This window comes from Spermophilus citellus (assembly GCF_964194105.1).
Source record: "Spermophilus citellus genome assembly, chromosome: 1".
Classification (NCBI taxonomy): domain Eukaryota; kingdom Metazoa; phylum Chordata; class Mammalia; order Rodentia; family Sciuridae; genus Spermophilus; species Spermophilus citellus.
Genome location: NC_138182.1, coordinates 150,955,589 through 150,969,880, shown reverse-complemented (window position 1 = coordinate 150,969,880; position 14,292 = coordinate 150,955,589). Strand labels below are relative to the sequence as shown.

Sequence of the window (14,292 nt, the reverse complement as noted above, 5' to 3'; positions counted from 1 at the left end):
TCAGTCTAAAAATTTTAGTTATTTTTTCTTCTACACACACAAAAAAACTTCCATGTAAGAGAACAGTTTTGTTTTATCAGTATATAGCAAAACCATGTTTTAGATGTGCTGTTGTTTCTTGTGCAGTCTCACCATTTATATTCTTCATTATTTCAGACAGCTTTTAAAAAAGGATTGTTTACCTTTCTGTGCATTGACTAAACAAAATCCATTACGGTGCTTGAAAAAAATAGTTCTGTTTCCCATCAACAGGGAGACAACATAATATAATTTTAACTTTTAGTCAGACACACAAAGCTTGGCTTTCTAACAGTGGGGAAATTTCTTAAACCTTTTTGGGCTTCTGTTTTCTGTTGGTAAAATGGAGATAATTTCAACCCTGCAAGGAGAATTAGCAAAATGCTAAATCTAGAGAAGTGGAAAGGGAAACTAAGAGAAATGATATCCTGGGAGCCAAATGAAATGTGTCTAGGAAGGAGTGATTACATCAGATGCTGATCATAAAACAAGTAAAAACACTGATAAATGGTCTTTGGTTTCTTTTTATAGGCATGCCCAAAGAAAAATACGACTCTCCTGACCCTCGGAGGATGTACACAATTATGTCCTCTGAGGAAGCAGCAAATGGAAAGAAATCACATTGGGCAGAGCTTGAAATAAGCGGTAAGACATGGAAGCATGAACTTATGGTATGGAAATTAAGATATGATAGAAAATTAAGTTTTATAATGCCAGTACACAAAAGAAACAATAATTATGGTTTATATCTATTAATTTCTGTTAGAAACAGGAAAGTTCAGTGGAATGACCATGGTTGAGTCAAAGTTCAAACCCCATTTGCTATTTATTCTCAATATATTATTCTTTTATAAAATCAAGATGATAATATCAAAGATGAAATGATGATAATTTGGGGAGTGTTTAGTGTCCAAAAGTTTGTTCTGATGGGAAATGGCTATTCTGTATAGGTTTGGGGATAGATTTATTTCTCCTTACTCATTTGCATTTCAGTCTCTCAGGACAGCTTTATTCAAAAACAAAAATCTTAATAATTTACAGCAGATAAGTTTCATTCTGTTTTTAGTGCAACTTGGATATATTCAAAGAAATATATGTGCCTGTGGACCCACTAAGAATATTTGCCGGATTTCTGTTCTCGAGACTAAAAGGCTCAGGGATTACTCCAGGGAAATTGGGCTGACTGGGCTGTGCAAAATAACCACACAAGAGACACAGATACCTTTTTCTTTGGGGTGGCTGTGACAGCTTCTCTGACCTTAAGGGTCCGAAGGAAGAGAGAGAGAGAGAGAGAGAGAGAGAGAGAGAGAGAGAGAGAACGCACTGACCCCTTTTATTGAGGAGAAGCTATTCAAATGAGGCACGGGGTCAGGTTTCAGGGGACTGAGTCTGTCTTCATGATGTTCACTGTCAGCAGGTTGACTGACATCTAGGTAGACCCACACCCTAGGGCACAGTAAGAGAAGGGGACATACACAAGGCACTTCCATGGAACCATTCTATCCTAAACAGGGCAAGGGGTTATATTACAAAGGAACAGGTGAGCATAGCTCCACCCATGGGGCTGTAAGAAGACATGCCCAGGCACGAAGACAGTCACTCGAACCCTAGAAGAGCAGGGCAGTCTAGCAGCATGGGTGCCTGATGCCACATCGCCCAGCAGGGGAGTTAACTCAGTCAGATGCAAGGTTGGTCTCCCACAAATATTCTTTCCCCAGTGCCCCTACTCATGGGTATACAGCCTCTTTAAATATTTCAAGGTAGTAAAGGGACATTGTTACTTCTCAGGGCAACCACGCTAAAGAAGTTCTGTGTCCTAATATGCTTCCCTATATTTTCTTTCAAGGATGCCTGATTTTTATCTGATAAAAAGTACAGAATATTCTCTTCTTTTGACTGACCTCTCTTGTTTATTTTAATTTAATGCAGCAGATATACTGAGTAGATGTTGTGTATGAAAATTTTTTACCTGGCACTGTGTAGATGGAAAAAAACAAAAGTCCCTGTGTTTATGAGCTTATGACATATTAGGAAATGAGAGGAAGGGAAGATAAAACTATAAATAATAAACAAAATATAATTATCAAATCTAAATGTAATAGTGCTATACCTGAAGGAAAAAGAAAGTAATGATGATAATAATTCTTTGTGAGCTCAAAATTTCTGATTTATCTATTGAGTAAACTTAAATACCCTCATCTGCTGCCTTGTTGGAGATTGATACCACCGATGTCTCTGGTTTTCTCTCTTTTGATATCTAGAATGCTGTACCTAATTAAACCAAGTTCACTTTGGGAAAACTCTGATCGGATTCAGGTTTAAGCTCTTTGATAGGCAGCTGTTTTACAGGTGGTGGCCTGTAGGTGATATTGTATTTTTTCTTTATCACACATGGGATCTGAACGCCGCCTTTTCTATTTCTGTGTTTTGCCCATCACCATTAATTCTTTGAGGGCTGCAAATAGTGATATTCTAATTCTAGCATTTCTTTAGCAGAGATATTTTATAGAGACTTCCCTTCCTTTACTATTTGATGTTCAATTTTTATAGGAAAGAATACTTGTTTTTTTCCTTTTATTTACTAGTCTTCAGGATAAACTGTCATCCTTTGAGGATGACCAGTTAGGTTTTTTTAAGTATTAGAATTAAGTAGTGTATTTAATTTCAAACTTATTTGGTAAGTTGCAATTATAATAAAATTGTTACTTAAATTGTCCTGTTGTTGGCTAAGGGAGAACCTCTATAACTGAGTTCTTGATATAAGTCTTGTTCTTTGGTAGTTTCCTTTCTGTCTTGTGTGACAAGATTTTCTTGGCTCATCTTGTGTATTTTTTTTTTTAATCTCAAACCTAAAATAAGCCATTTTTCCAGGACATTTTTTTTAAGTTGGAAATGTTATTTCAGGATCATAAGCTAGGAGATAGGATACCTGCCTTTTCATATGTATACACACACACATGTTCGTATACATTTATGAATAAAAAATGTGATATGTAAGTAATATATACATGTTTATATATATGACAAAAATATTTTGAGGTACAGTTATATTTAAGGTTAATATGAAAACATACTGATACTTTGGATTCAAATTTAGGATAACAAGGTTTAAAAACTTTTCTGTAATTATTATTTATTTATATCTCCGTACATCCTGGGGTCCTGGTTCTCAGGTATATGGGATGATAGAATTTGAATATCCCATATTACTTTGTTATCCCATATTATATACACAAGTCTCAGAATAACAGTGTTAATCATACTATCACTACCTGGTGCCCTCAAAAAAATAAAATAAATATTTGGGTAATCAATCTAAAAAAAGAGGTGAAAGACCTCTACAGTGGAAACTATAGCACACTAAAGGAAGAAATAGAAGAAGACTTTAAGATGGAAAGATCTCCCATGCTCTTGGATAGGCAGAATTAACATTGTCAAAATGGCCCTACTACCCAAAGTGTTTTTATTTAATGCAATTCCTATTAAAATCCCAATGACATTCTGCATAGAAATACAAAAAACTGTCTTGAGATTCGTTTGGAAAAATAAGAGACCCAGAATACCAAAGAAATCCTTAGCAAGAAAAGAAATAGGAAGTATCACAATACCAGACCTTAAATATACTACAGAGCCATAGTAACAAAAACAGTATGGTATTGGCCCCAAACGGATATGTATAGACTTAGGGGTACAGAATAGAAGAAACAGAGACAACCCCACATAAATACAGTTATTTCATACTTGACAAAGGTGCCAAAAACATATACATTGGAGAAAAGATAGACTGTAAAACAAATGGTGCTGGGAAAACTGGAAATCCATATGTAGTGAAATGAAATTAAACCCCTCTCTCTCACCCACACAAAAATCAACTCAAAGTGGATTAAAGACTTAGGCACTAGAACAGGGATCCTGCACTTAATAGAAGAAAATTAGACTCAAGTCAGCAAGATAACAAGATTCCTAAAGTGAAAGAAGTAGTATCTAGAATCAATAAATGGTATGTAATCAAACTAAAAAGTTTCTTCACAGCAAAGGAAACAATCAATGTGAAGAGAGAGCCTACATAATAGGAGAAAATCTTTACCACTTGTACCTCAGAGCATTAATATATATATTAATATATATATATTTTTGAGTTCTTTATATATCTCAAGGATATATAAAGAACTCAAAAAACTCAACACTAAAAAAACAAATAGTACAATTAATAAATGGGCTAAGGAACTGAACAGATACTTCACAGAAGAAGAAATACAATGGATGAACAGATACATGAAAAAAATGTTCAACATCTCTAGCAATCAGAGAAATGCAAATTAAAATTACACTGAGATTCCATCTCTCCAGTCAGAATGGTAATAATCAGGAATATAAGCAACATTAAATGTTGGTGAGGATGTGGGGGAAAAGGTAACTCATACATTGCTGGTGGGACTGCAAGTTGGTGCAGCCACTGTGGAAAGCAGTATGGAGATTCTTCAGAAATCTTGGAATGGAACCACCATTTTGCCCAGTTATCCCACTTCTCAAAGGACATAAAATTAGCTTAGATAGTGACACAGCCACATCAATGTTTATAGCAGCTCAGTTCACAACAGCTAAGCTATGGAACTAACCTAGGTATCCTTCAGCAGATGAATGGATTAAGAAAATGTGTATGTACATAATGGAACATGACTCAACCTTAAAGAAGAATGAAATTATGGCATTTGTCAGTAAATGGATGGAACTGGAGAATATTATGCAAAGGGAAATAAGCCTATCCCTACAAACTGATATGTAGATGCTAATTCACAAAGAGGGAGGGAGAATAGAGGTACTTTAGATTAGACAAAGAGGAGGGAAGGGAGGGAAGGAACATGGGGGTAGGAATGATAGTAGAATGAGTTGGACGTTATTACCCTATGTGCATATATGATTACCATGACCTGTGTAACTATATATCATGTACAACCAGAAGAATGAGAAGTTGTACTCCATTTATGTATGATGTGTCAGAATGCAGTCTACTGTCATGCATAACTAATTAGAACAAATTTTTAAAAAATTAAAAAAAAACCATCACCAGAGTGATTACTCAGAGTAGATAAATCTTTGCATTTTATTATATATACTAAGTGGCCCCAGGAGCTCATATGTCTAATCATTTTCAATGTCAGCTTGTTCTTTAAGTCTTTAGAAAGAGTTCATGGGAGGGCTAGGAATATAGCTCAGTTGGTAAAGCGCTTGTCTAGCATGTGTGAAGCCCTGTGTTTAATCCCCAGCACCACAAAAAAAAGAAAAAAAGAAAGTGTTCATGGTAATAGTATTCCTTAAGTTTCTTACATGTTAATAAGTTTGTGCTCTTTATATTTAAAAGTCAGTTTTACTGAATTTAGAATTTTTTTTTTTTTTTTTTGAGAGAGAGAGAAATTTTTTAATATTTATTTTTTAGTTTTCGGTGGACACAACATCTTTGTATGTGGTGTTGAGGATCGAACCCGGGCCGCACGCATGCCAGGCAAGCACGCTACCGCTTGAGCCCTGAATATAGAATTCTTGCTTATTCATTTCTTAAGTATCTTAAATATGTTTGACTTATTTTTTTCCCCTTTTTAACATGACACAAAGGAGTCTAATGTAATTAGATGGCAGTCTAATTTTCTTGCCCTTGTTATTTGCTTATATTGCCTAGAGCCCAGAGGTTTTTTTTCCAGCCATAAAATCAGTAATTTTATATATCCTGATGTTGTTTTTATATTGTATTCTCAGGTATATTGTTTTCTTTTAATGTTTAGTTGATTTTTTCTTTAATGCAGGAAAGTTTCCTTGAATTATAATTTTTAGTAGTTGTTCTGATCCCTTGGTTTTCAGAGTTCTGTTCTCAGTGTTGCATATTTCCTACAAGTCTTAAAAATTTTTTTCTTAAAAAGAAATTAGAGTATAAATTACATATAGTAAAACTCACTGTTATACAATTCTTTTCCAAATATGCATTGTTTAACCACCAACCACCACCACAGTTATAATATGGAGGAGCATTGTCATTATTTCCCAAAATTTCCCTGTGTTACTTTGTTGTCAGACATTTCCCCCTACTCTCAACTCTCACAACCACTAGTTTTAATTTTATTTTTTTGGAGAAGCAGTTTTACTTTCATAGTAAAATTGAGGGGCAAGTATAGAGTTTCCATAAACCCCTTACCTCCACACTGGTCTCTCCCACTGTATGTGTACCAGTGATACATTTGTTACAGCTGATGAACCTACATTGACACATCATCATCCAAAATCCATACTTTTTGTTAGGGTACCTTTTGTGTTCGGCATTCTGTGAGTTTTAACAAGTCTATAACTGCATGGATCCATCATTATATAGTACACAGTAATTAATTTCTCTGCCCTAAAAATTCCTTTTGTTCCCACTATTTATTTTTCCTGTTCCCAAGCCCCTGGCAAACACTGATATTTTTACTGATTCCCTAGTTTTGCCTTTTCCAAAATGTGGTATAGTTGGAATCGTTTCAGTTAATAATATACATTTAAGGTTTCCTTGTGTTTTTCCATGGCCTAATAGCCCATTTCTTTTTAGCACTGAATAATACCCTAACGTCTGGATATACCAGTTTATTGCTTACTTACTTACTGAAGAACTTATGTTATTTAAAAGTTTTGACAGTTTTGAGTAAAAAGCTGCCATCAACATCCTTGTGTAGATTTCTGTGTACATGTAAGTTTTCAACTCTTTTAAGCAAGTACTAAGCAGGCATGATGGCTGGATCTTATGCTGAGAGTTATGTTTAGTTTTATCAGAAACTGTCAAACTTTCTTCTGAAGTGGATATATGCCATTTTGTATTCCCAGCGGCAGCGAATGAGAGTTTCTCTTGCTCCACAGTCTCCTGATAATTTGGTGGTGTTGTGTTTTTTGCCATCCTGATAGGGTATAGGAATTCCGGGAGCTGAAACTCCAAATCTTGGTTCTTATGTTTCAATGAAAAAGTTTAAAGGTATATACCAAAAGTCATGTAAGAGAACTTTATTATAAGTTTAAGTAAAGTAAAAGCAAAGTGAGGCTTACGCAGAAAGAGAGAGAGAGAGAGAGAGAGAGAGAGAGAGAACACGTGCACGCGAGAGTGCTGTTCCTGAATAGAGAATAACAAAGGAGACAATGATGTCTCCAAGTTTATTGCTGTTTGATGTTTACCAAGAGAACTGGGGATCACCTTCTGTACACTTTGCCAATCAGATGTTCACCTCCTCCTTCACTTGAGGTTATGGAGTTTTTGACCTTAGTTGGTTTTCTCTGGAACTGTCATGGTGACCATCGTATTTGGCGGGGTGGGGGGGGGCTTCATCTACAAGTCAACCCCAGGTTAATGTGGGCACTGGGGTCAGTAGCTGGTCAGAAGTTATCTTAATGCACCTGTCATACTAAAGGAATCTTCCTTCCCAGACAAATGGAACACTTATAGCTATACACTTATAGCTCACTGGACCCTCTCAAGAGTTAGTCCATTAATCCTTTTCTCTTAACATATTCCCAACAACTCCCTTGCTTCTGTTTATTTTCTACAAATTAACTACCACTGTTTGCTTTCTTGTCTACTTTGGAAGTAGTTTAAAGAAAATCCTAAAGTAATTTAAAGAACACTTGTGACCTTGCTTGTATTTTCACTGCTAATTGCTAGCTATTACCTAACTGTGTGATACTTCTTTGTTTTTAACTTATAGTTGACTAATGACATTGCATATGCTAATTTACTATTAATATATCTTCTTTGATGGGGCATCTTTTCAGATTTTTTTTGTCATTTTTATTTTTTTATTGTTGAGTTTTAAGAGATCTCTGAATATTTTGGCTAATAGTTCTTTTTCAGATATGTCTTTTAGTTTTTTATTTTTCCCAATGGTGCTAGGGATTGGATTCTGTAAAGCATCCCCTGGTCCTGATGTGTTCCTTTGCAAATATTTTCTCCTGGTCTTTGGCTTGTCTTCTCATTCTCTTGACAGTGCTGGGGAGAAATTTTTAATTTAAATGGGATTTTGATTAGGATTACATTGAATCTATTAAATGTTGGGAAGAAATGACATCTTGACAATGTTGAGTTTTCTTGAATACAATCTAGTGTCCTCATATATCTTGTAGCTGTAGCTTGACAGCTTATATCTTTGAGTAGTTTAAAGATATCCCTTATGCTTCTAATCCCAACAGCTCAGGAGGCTGAGGCAGGAGGATCAAGTTCAAAGGCAGCCTAAGCAAAAGCGAGGTACTGAGCAACTCAGTGAGATTCTGTTTCTAAATTAAAAAGTACAAAATAGGGCTGGGGATGTGGCTCAGTGGTCCAGTGTCCCTGAGTTAATCCCTGGTTACCCGCCTGCCCAACACACACAAAGAAAGATATTCCTTTGCTGTCTTTTGTTTACATTGATTCTATTACTGTCAGTACTTATTCCTATCCCTGTTTCTTTTTATGTATGCCCATTTTCTGAAGTTAATCAGTGTAAGTATGGTATGTCTTTGGCGTAGGGTTTATTTTTTCATTTGTAGGTTGGTATTGCATCATTTTTCTCTTTTTCATTGTATACCTGGTGATTTTTATTTGGACATAGTACATTGTGAGTACTCATATCTTTATGAGTGCTGGATAATTTTTATATTCTTCAACATATTTGTGAACTTTGTTCTCAGATACAGTTAAGTTATTGGGAAACAGTATGATTCACTTAAAGCTTATTAGGATCTTCCTGAAGACCCTGAGTTAAAAGTTTTTCCACTCTGATATAAATGCAGACAATTCCTTGCGATCCCCAAGGATTGTTTCCTCTACTCTTCTCAGTTTGTCCATGCTTCCCCATCCCTAGCCTCAGGTTATTCCTCATATGCATTTGCTGGATACTGAGTCTCAGCCAAAGTGGGGTGGGGAGGAGTCTTTTTCAGATTTTTCTTTGTCTTCTGCACTCTGTCCTGTAAACTCCAATTACCTTGACCTCTCCAGACGCTCAGTTTTATTCCCTCAATTTCTGTGGACCACCAGCCTGCATGGGTTCTGTACCTTGGCACATTTTCATGAAATAGTTAGCTGAAACAGTGATAAGGGCTCATTTCCCCCCCATCAGTAATTGATGTCCTGTGTTGCCTAGTGTCTAATGTCTGAAAATGATTTTTAAAATACATTTTGTCTTAATTTTTTTTAAAGTTGTTTTAGGTGTGAGTAAATCTGATCCTGCTTCTCTCTTGACTGAAAATAAGACATGTCATAGTTTTTTAAAAGACTGGTGACTTCAGTATCATATTTTCCTTTGGGTTTTGTCTGTTGTTTCTCTTTTTCTTCTGGCTTTTCGTCCTTCAGTTTGGTCATTTTATGGAGTGTTGGCATTCTCTTCCTTAAGGAGTAAATTTACTTATGCGTTTTCCAGGTAGTTGTTGTAGGGATGGTTGACCTTACTCCAGTCAGGATTCATGTGATTTGAACCAGGTTGTGAGCATTATCTTATTGCTGGATCACCCGTTTGATAGCTGCCAACTGAAATCTTGTTGTTTAACAGTGTTTTTTCTTCCAGGTTATATATGACAACTAAAAGTTCTGGTCTCTCAGTCCCTGCTTTTAGCTGTTATTTATGATTCTGTATCTTTAGAGGTAAAGTCTTGGGAAGTATCCCACTTAATATTACCTCTCTGTGTTTCCCTTCTCTACAGGTTCTTCGTTTATCATGTCTTTATTGTCTTTGTAGTTCTCCCGTGCTTTCAAACTTGTGTTTTTGTGTTTTTTTAATACACTTTTTCTTTCTCCCAGTGAGATGGTTGGTCAGCAACAGACAGCTCTTGTTTTGGTAATCTGAAACAGATGCGTGCACTTTAAAATTCTGCCTGAAGATATGAAGATACCAAATAACTCTTATGTTCCTTTTTTTTTAAAAAAAAATTTTTTAGTTTTAGGTGGACCCAGTATCTTTATTTTATTTTTATGTGGTGTTGAGGATCAAATCCAGCGCCCTGCGCATGTCAGCCAAGTGCGCTGCTGCTTGAGCCACATCCCCAACCCTTATGTTCCTTTTAAAAAATATTTATTTATTTATTTTAGTTGTAGTTGGACACAATACCTTTATTTTATTTATTTATTTTTTATGTGGTGCTGAAGATCGAACCCAGCACCTTGTGTGTGCTAGGCGAGTTGTCTACCGCTGAGCCACAACCCCAGCCCCTTATGTTCTTTTTCTTTTGTTTAGTTGTGTGGGGCCTCACTGTGGTTGCTCTCAAGGGCTATACTTGTTCTAGGCCTTTGCAGTGGCAGCCTATGGCAGGGAGAAATGTACTAACTCAGGAAGCTTCAAGAAACTGGGGCTGAACATCTAAAAGATCGTTGGTGTTTTTTTCTTTTTGTTCTTTGTGGTACTGGGGATTGAACTCAGTGGTGCTCTACTGCTGAGCTACGCCTGTAAGATTTTTGAACCAGATGCCTATGCTGTATGCCATACATTAGCTTTTGTACTTCGTGACATTCTCCAACATTTTGAAGACTTGAGCTTACTGAGAAAGTTAGTTCTATTCAGACTCATTTTTCTCTGGAGATTGATAGACCGTGTCTCTCAAATTCTAGATCAAAGTTTTCTGGTTTTTTTTTTTTTTTTCAAGAAAATATTAGCCAGGGATGGTGGTACATACCTGCAATCCCAGTGAATCAGGAGGATCCCAAGTTTTGTACAACTTGGCAAAACTCTGTCTCAAAATAAGAAGGATTGGGGATGTAGCTCAGTGGCAAATTGCTCCTGGATTCAACCCTAGTACTGCTTTAAAAAAAAAAAAAGATTGATTATATGGCCAGGCATAGTAGCACACTCCTGCAAATCCCAGTGATTTAGGAGTCTGAGCAGGAAGGTCTCAAGTTCAAGGCCAGAGTCCACAATTTAGCAAGACTGTGGCTCACATTTTAAAAAGGACTAGCAATGTAGCCAAAGGTAAAGTGGCCCCAAGATCAATCCCTCATATCACAAAGAAAATACTGTAGGTAGCTCATTTTGATAATTAAGATAAGTATAATTCAAGAATCAGGTAGCTTTCATGATGTTACCAGTTTGTGCAGCTGCCTGTACTCTGTCTAATAACTGATTTATGGAAATTCAAAGTGGGGATAGGTGACTGGAGGAAACCCGGGTATAGGCAGCAGATACTGAATGGGAGTTCTGAAGCCATCACTTACTCATTCATTTGTATATTCTGAAATTGCTGATGCAGTAAGTGATAAAACAAAGATTTCAAGAATCTTACAGATTGTAGGAGGAGATTCTTATACAAAGGTATTTATACAACTATGACAAGTACAGAACAGAAATGTTTGGACTATTACCTTTTTCTTAAGAAGGTCTTAATCAGCCTGCTAGGATCAGGGAAAGCATCCTAGAATAGCTCACTACTGAGATAATGATATTAGCCAAGTGAATAAAACTATGACAAATACAGAACAGAAATGTTTGGACTGTTACCTTTTTCTTAAGAAGGTCTTAATCAGCCTGCTGGGATCAGGGAAAGCATCCTAGAATAGCTCACTACTGAGATAATGATATTAGCCAAGTGAAACTGAGGTTAAGGGCATTTCAGGATATGGATACGTGAAAATATAAAAAGAATATGCCTCTCAGCATACATGTGCATGTGTATATGCGTACATATAATTTTTAAGGGTTTTTTTGCATCCCTTCAGAGTTCCTTTGTGCAAGCACAAATGCAAATGTAAATTCCACATCTCATTTTTAGTGTAAAATTAGTATATTTATGTACTTTTATACTCTTTTTTCACTTTACATTATTTTAGATTAATTTCAGTGATACTTTTTGATTATCATTCTGACAGGCAGTGCTTTAGTAGATTATTTGTATCTTTCCTATATGGGTCAAAGGGAGTGTGCATTTGTAATTTTGACATGTTATATTTGGCTGGTTTTTATATATAATGAAATTCAGAATTTAGTGCTTGCCATTATGATGATCATGTTAGTTTATAAATTAAGATGATTTGTCCATTTTTTCTTTTTAAAAAATCCCTCAATCTAATATGTTTATTACATGTAATTATATGTATCCATAGGAATTATACCCCTTTGTGTTGTTATATTTTAAATAAGGTATGTTTTTTCCTCTTCAGTACTGGGGGTTAAATCTATTTTTTCTTACACATGCTACGCAAACACTTTACCACTTAACTATATCCCTAGCCTTTTGGTTTTGATATAGGGTCTCCTAAATTGCCCAGTCTGCCTTTGAACTTGGGTTCCTCTTGCCTGTTCCTTCCTAAATGCTAGTACTACATCCGGGGACTCCACCATACCTTACCGTTATGCTCATTTACTTTGAACATAATATTTTCTTTTGTCTTTATCCTAATACTCTTAGTCTGTTTTCTGTTGCTGTAACAAAATATCTCAGAACTATATAATTTATAAGGAAAAGGTTTTTTGACTTATAGTTCTCTAGGCTGAGTCGTCCAAGAATGTGGTACCGGCATCTGCTTGGCTTCTGGTCATGGCCTTCCTGCTGCATTGTATCATGACATAGGCCTTCATACATATGAAGCCATCAGTCCTATTATGGAAGCCCCACCCTAATGATTATAATCCTAATTACTTCCCAAAGACCCCACCTTCAAATAGCATCATTATATAGATTTGAGGATTAAGTTTTCAACCTTTAAAATTTGGGGACACAGAAAACATAGCACTTAAATTTACTGTTTCCATTCTCAAGTTCTAGGATTATTTTTACTTCTAAATTTTCCTTACTTAAATCAGATGTGTTCAATTTGAACAATCTGTACCCTTGTATTGAAGTTAGAACAGTTCCTTCTCACCTTAGTTCCTTTAGGATCGAAACTTCCATTTATTAACTCATATGCTTTGGTGCATTCATTAAGTGTGTTTCTTTCTTCATTGACTTTACTGTTTTTAATTTAGGCATTATTCTGGTATTTACTTTGTCAGATGTTCTCTCCAGTGCCCTGTATGTAATTTAATCTGGTCTCTTTTTTCCTCTTAATCTAATTTGCAAATCTCATGACACAAGTCTTCCTTTCATGAGGTTGCAGTTTCCATTGCTTGTAGCAGTTGTGACTTAGGAGAAGTTCAAATTGTCATCTTTCCCAGTTATAGTTCATTCTCCCTTTTTTTTTTTTGCAAGTAATTATGTTATATAAAGTTACTGTGAATACTGAATGAGTGAAAAATGAACCATTACTCCCAGTGGAAATATGGGGTTTAAGTTCCTGTGAGTCAGTGGTCATATTAACTGATCAATACTATACTTATTTTGTTTCTTTTATGTTTACAGGCCCCTTTTTGATAGATATTAATAGATTTATTAGTATTAAACTTAGCAGCCAATAGCAGTGTCATTCATCTGAACAAAGTTTATTTAACACCTGTATTTTCTCAGTAAGTTATATCATAACCCTCTTGTGCTTTTGAACCTTAACAGTTCACCACTCTGCTTGGGGGTATTTTTTTTTTTTAATATTTATTTTTTAGTTCTCGGCGGACACAACATCTTTGTTGGTATGTGGTGCTGAGGATTGAACCCAGGTCGCACGCATGCCAGGCGAGTGCGCTACCGCTTGAGCCACATCCCCAGCCCTTGGGGGTATTTTAAATAGCAAAATTACCACTAAAAAATATAAAATGCAAAAAAAAAAAAGCATTTATTACACTACAGAAAGGACACTTGTTTGCAGTACAAGACTTGAAATGAGGAACTGTCAACTGGTTAAACCTCATCTGGGAACATGTGCATTGGACAACGGGTTTTTTTTTTTTTTTTTTTTTTTAATCTCTGAATGACTGATTTGGAAGTTACAAATATATTTGAAGGAGTAGTATGGTTTTCAAGTATAGAATTGGCACATAATCAGCTGTGATTCTTCTGTTTCTTCCAAAATGTCACTGCTTTAGATGTCTAGATATTTTTTCTTTTTTTCTAAATCTATAAATGTATATATTAGTTACTGTGATTTCTTGGTAGGCACACTAATTAAACCTTTTAGGGTTTGCTAATCACCGTCTGATTTCAAGAAACACTAATTAGATTCTTCTTGTCTCTTTGGTGTTTAACATTAAAGGATTCTGGAAACTTTAGAATGAAATCACTTATTAATATAGGGCTCTTAATGTAAGCTAGGATAATCTCAGTCTTTCTGAAGTCCCTAAACTGTTAAAAAGCGAATGCAGGGCTGAGGTTGTGGCTCAGTGGTGCATGTGGGAGGCGCTGGATTCAATCCTCAGCACCACATAAAAATAAATAAATAAA

General features: G+C 35.7%; 1 protein-coding gene across 4 annotated transcripts in view; it reads left to right on the top strand.

The window, feature by feature from the left end:
* CNOT6 (CCR4-NOT transcription complex subunit 6) overlaps positions 1-14,292 on the top strand; it is a 77,395-nt gene that overhangs the window by 26,824 nt on the left and 36,279 nt on the right. For 3 of the 4 annotated variants that reach the window (XM_081281662.1, XM_081281663.1, XM_081281661.1), the window contains exon 2: positions 550-663. In XM_081281662.1, coding sequence (XP_081137788.1) covers positions 552-663 — 112 coding nt within the window. In that variant the 5' untranslated portion in view covers positions 550-551. Of the gene's footprint in view, positions 1-549; positions 690-14,292 lie in introns of those variants that run through there. The other variant, XM_081281664.1, reaches the window with a different exon arrangement.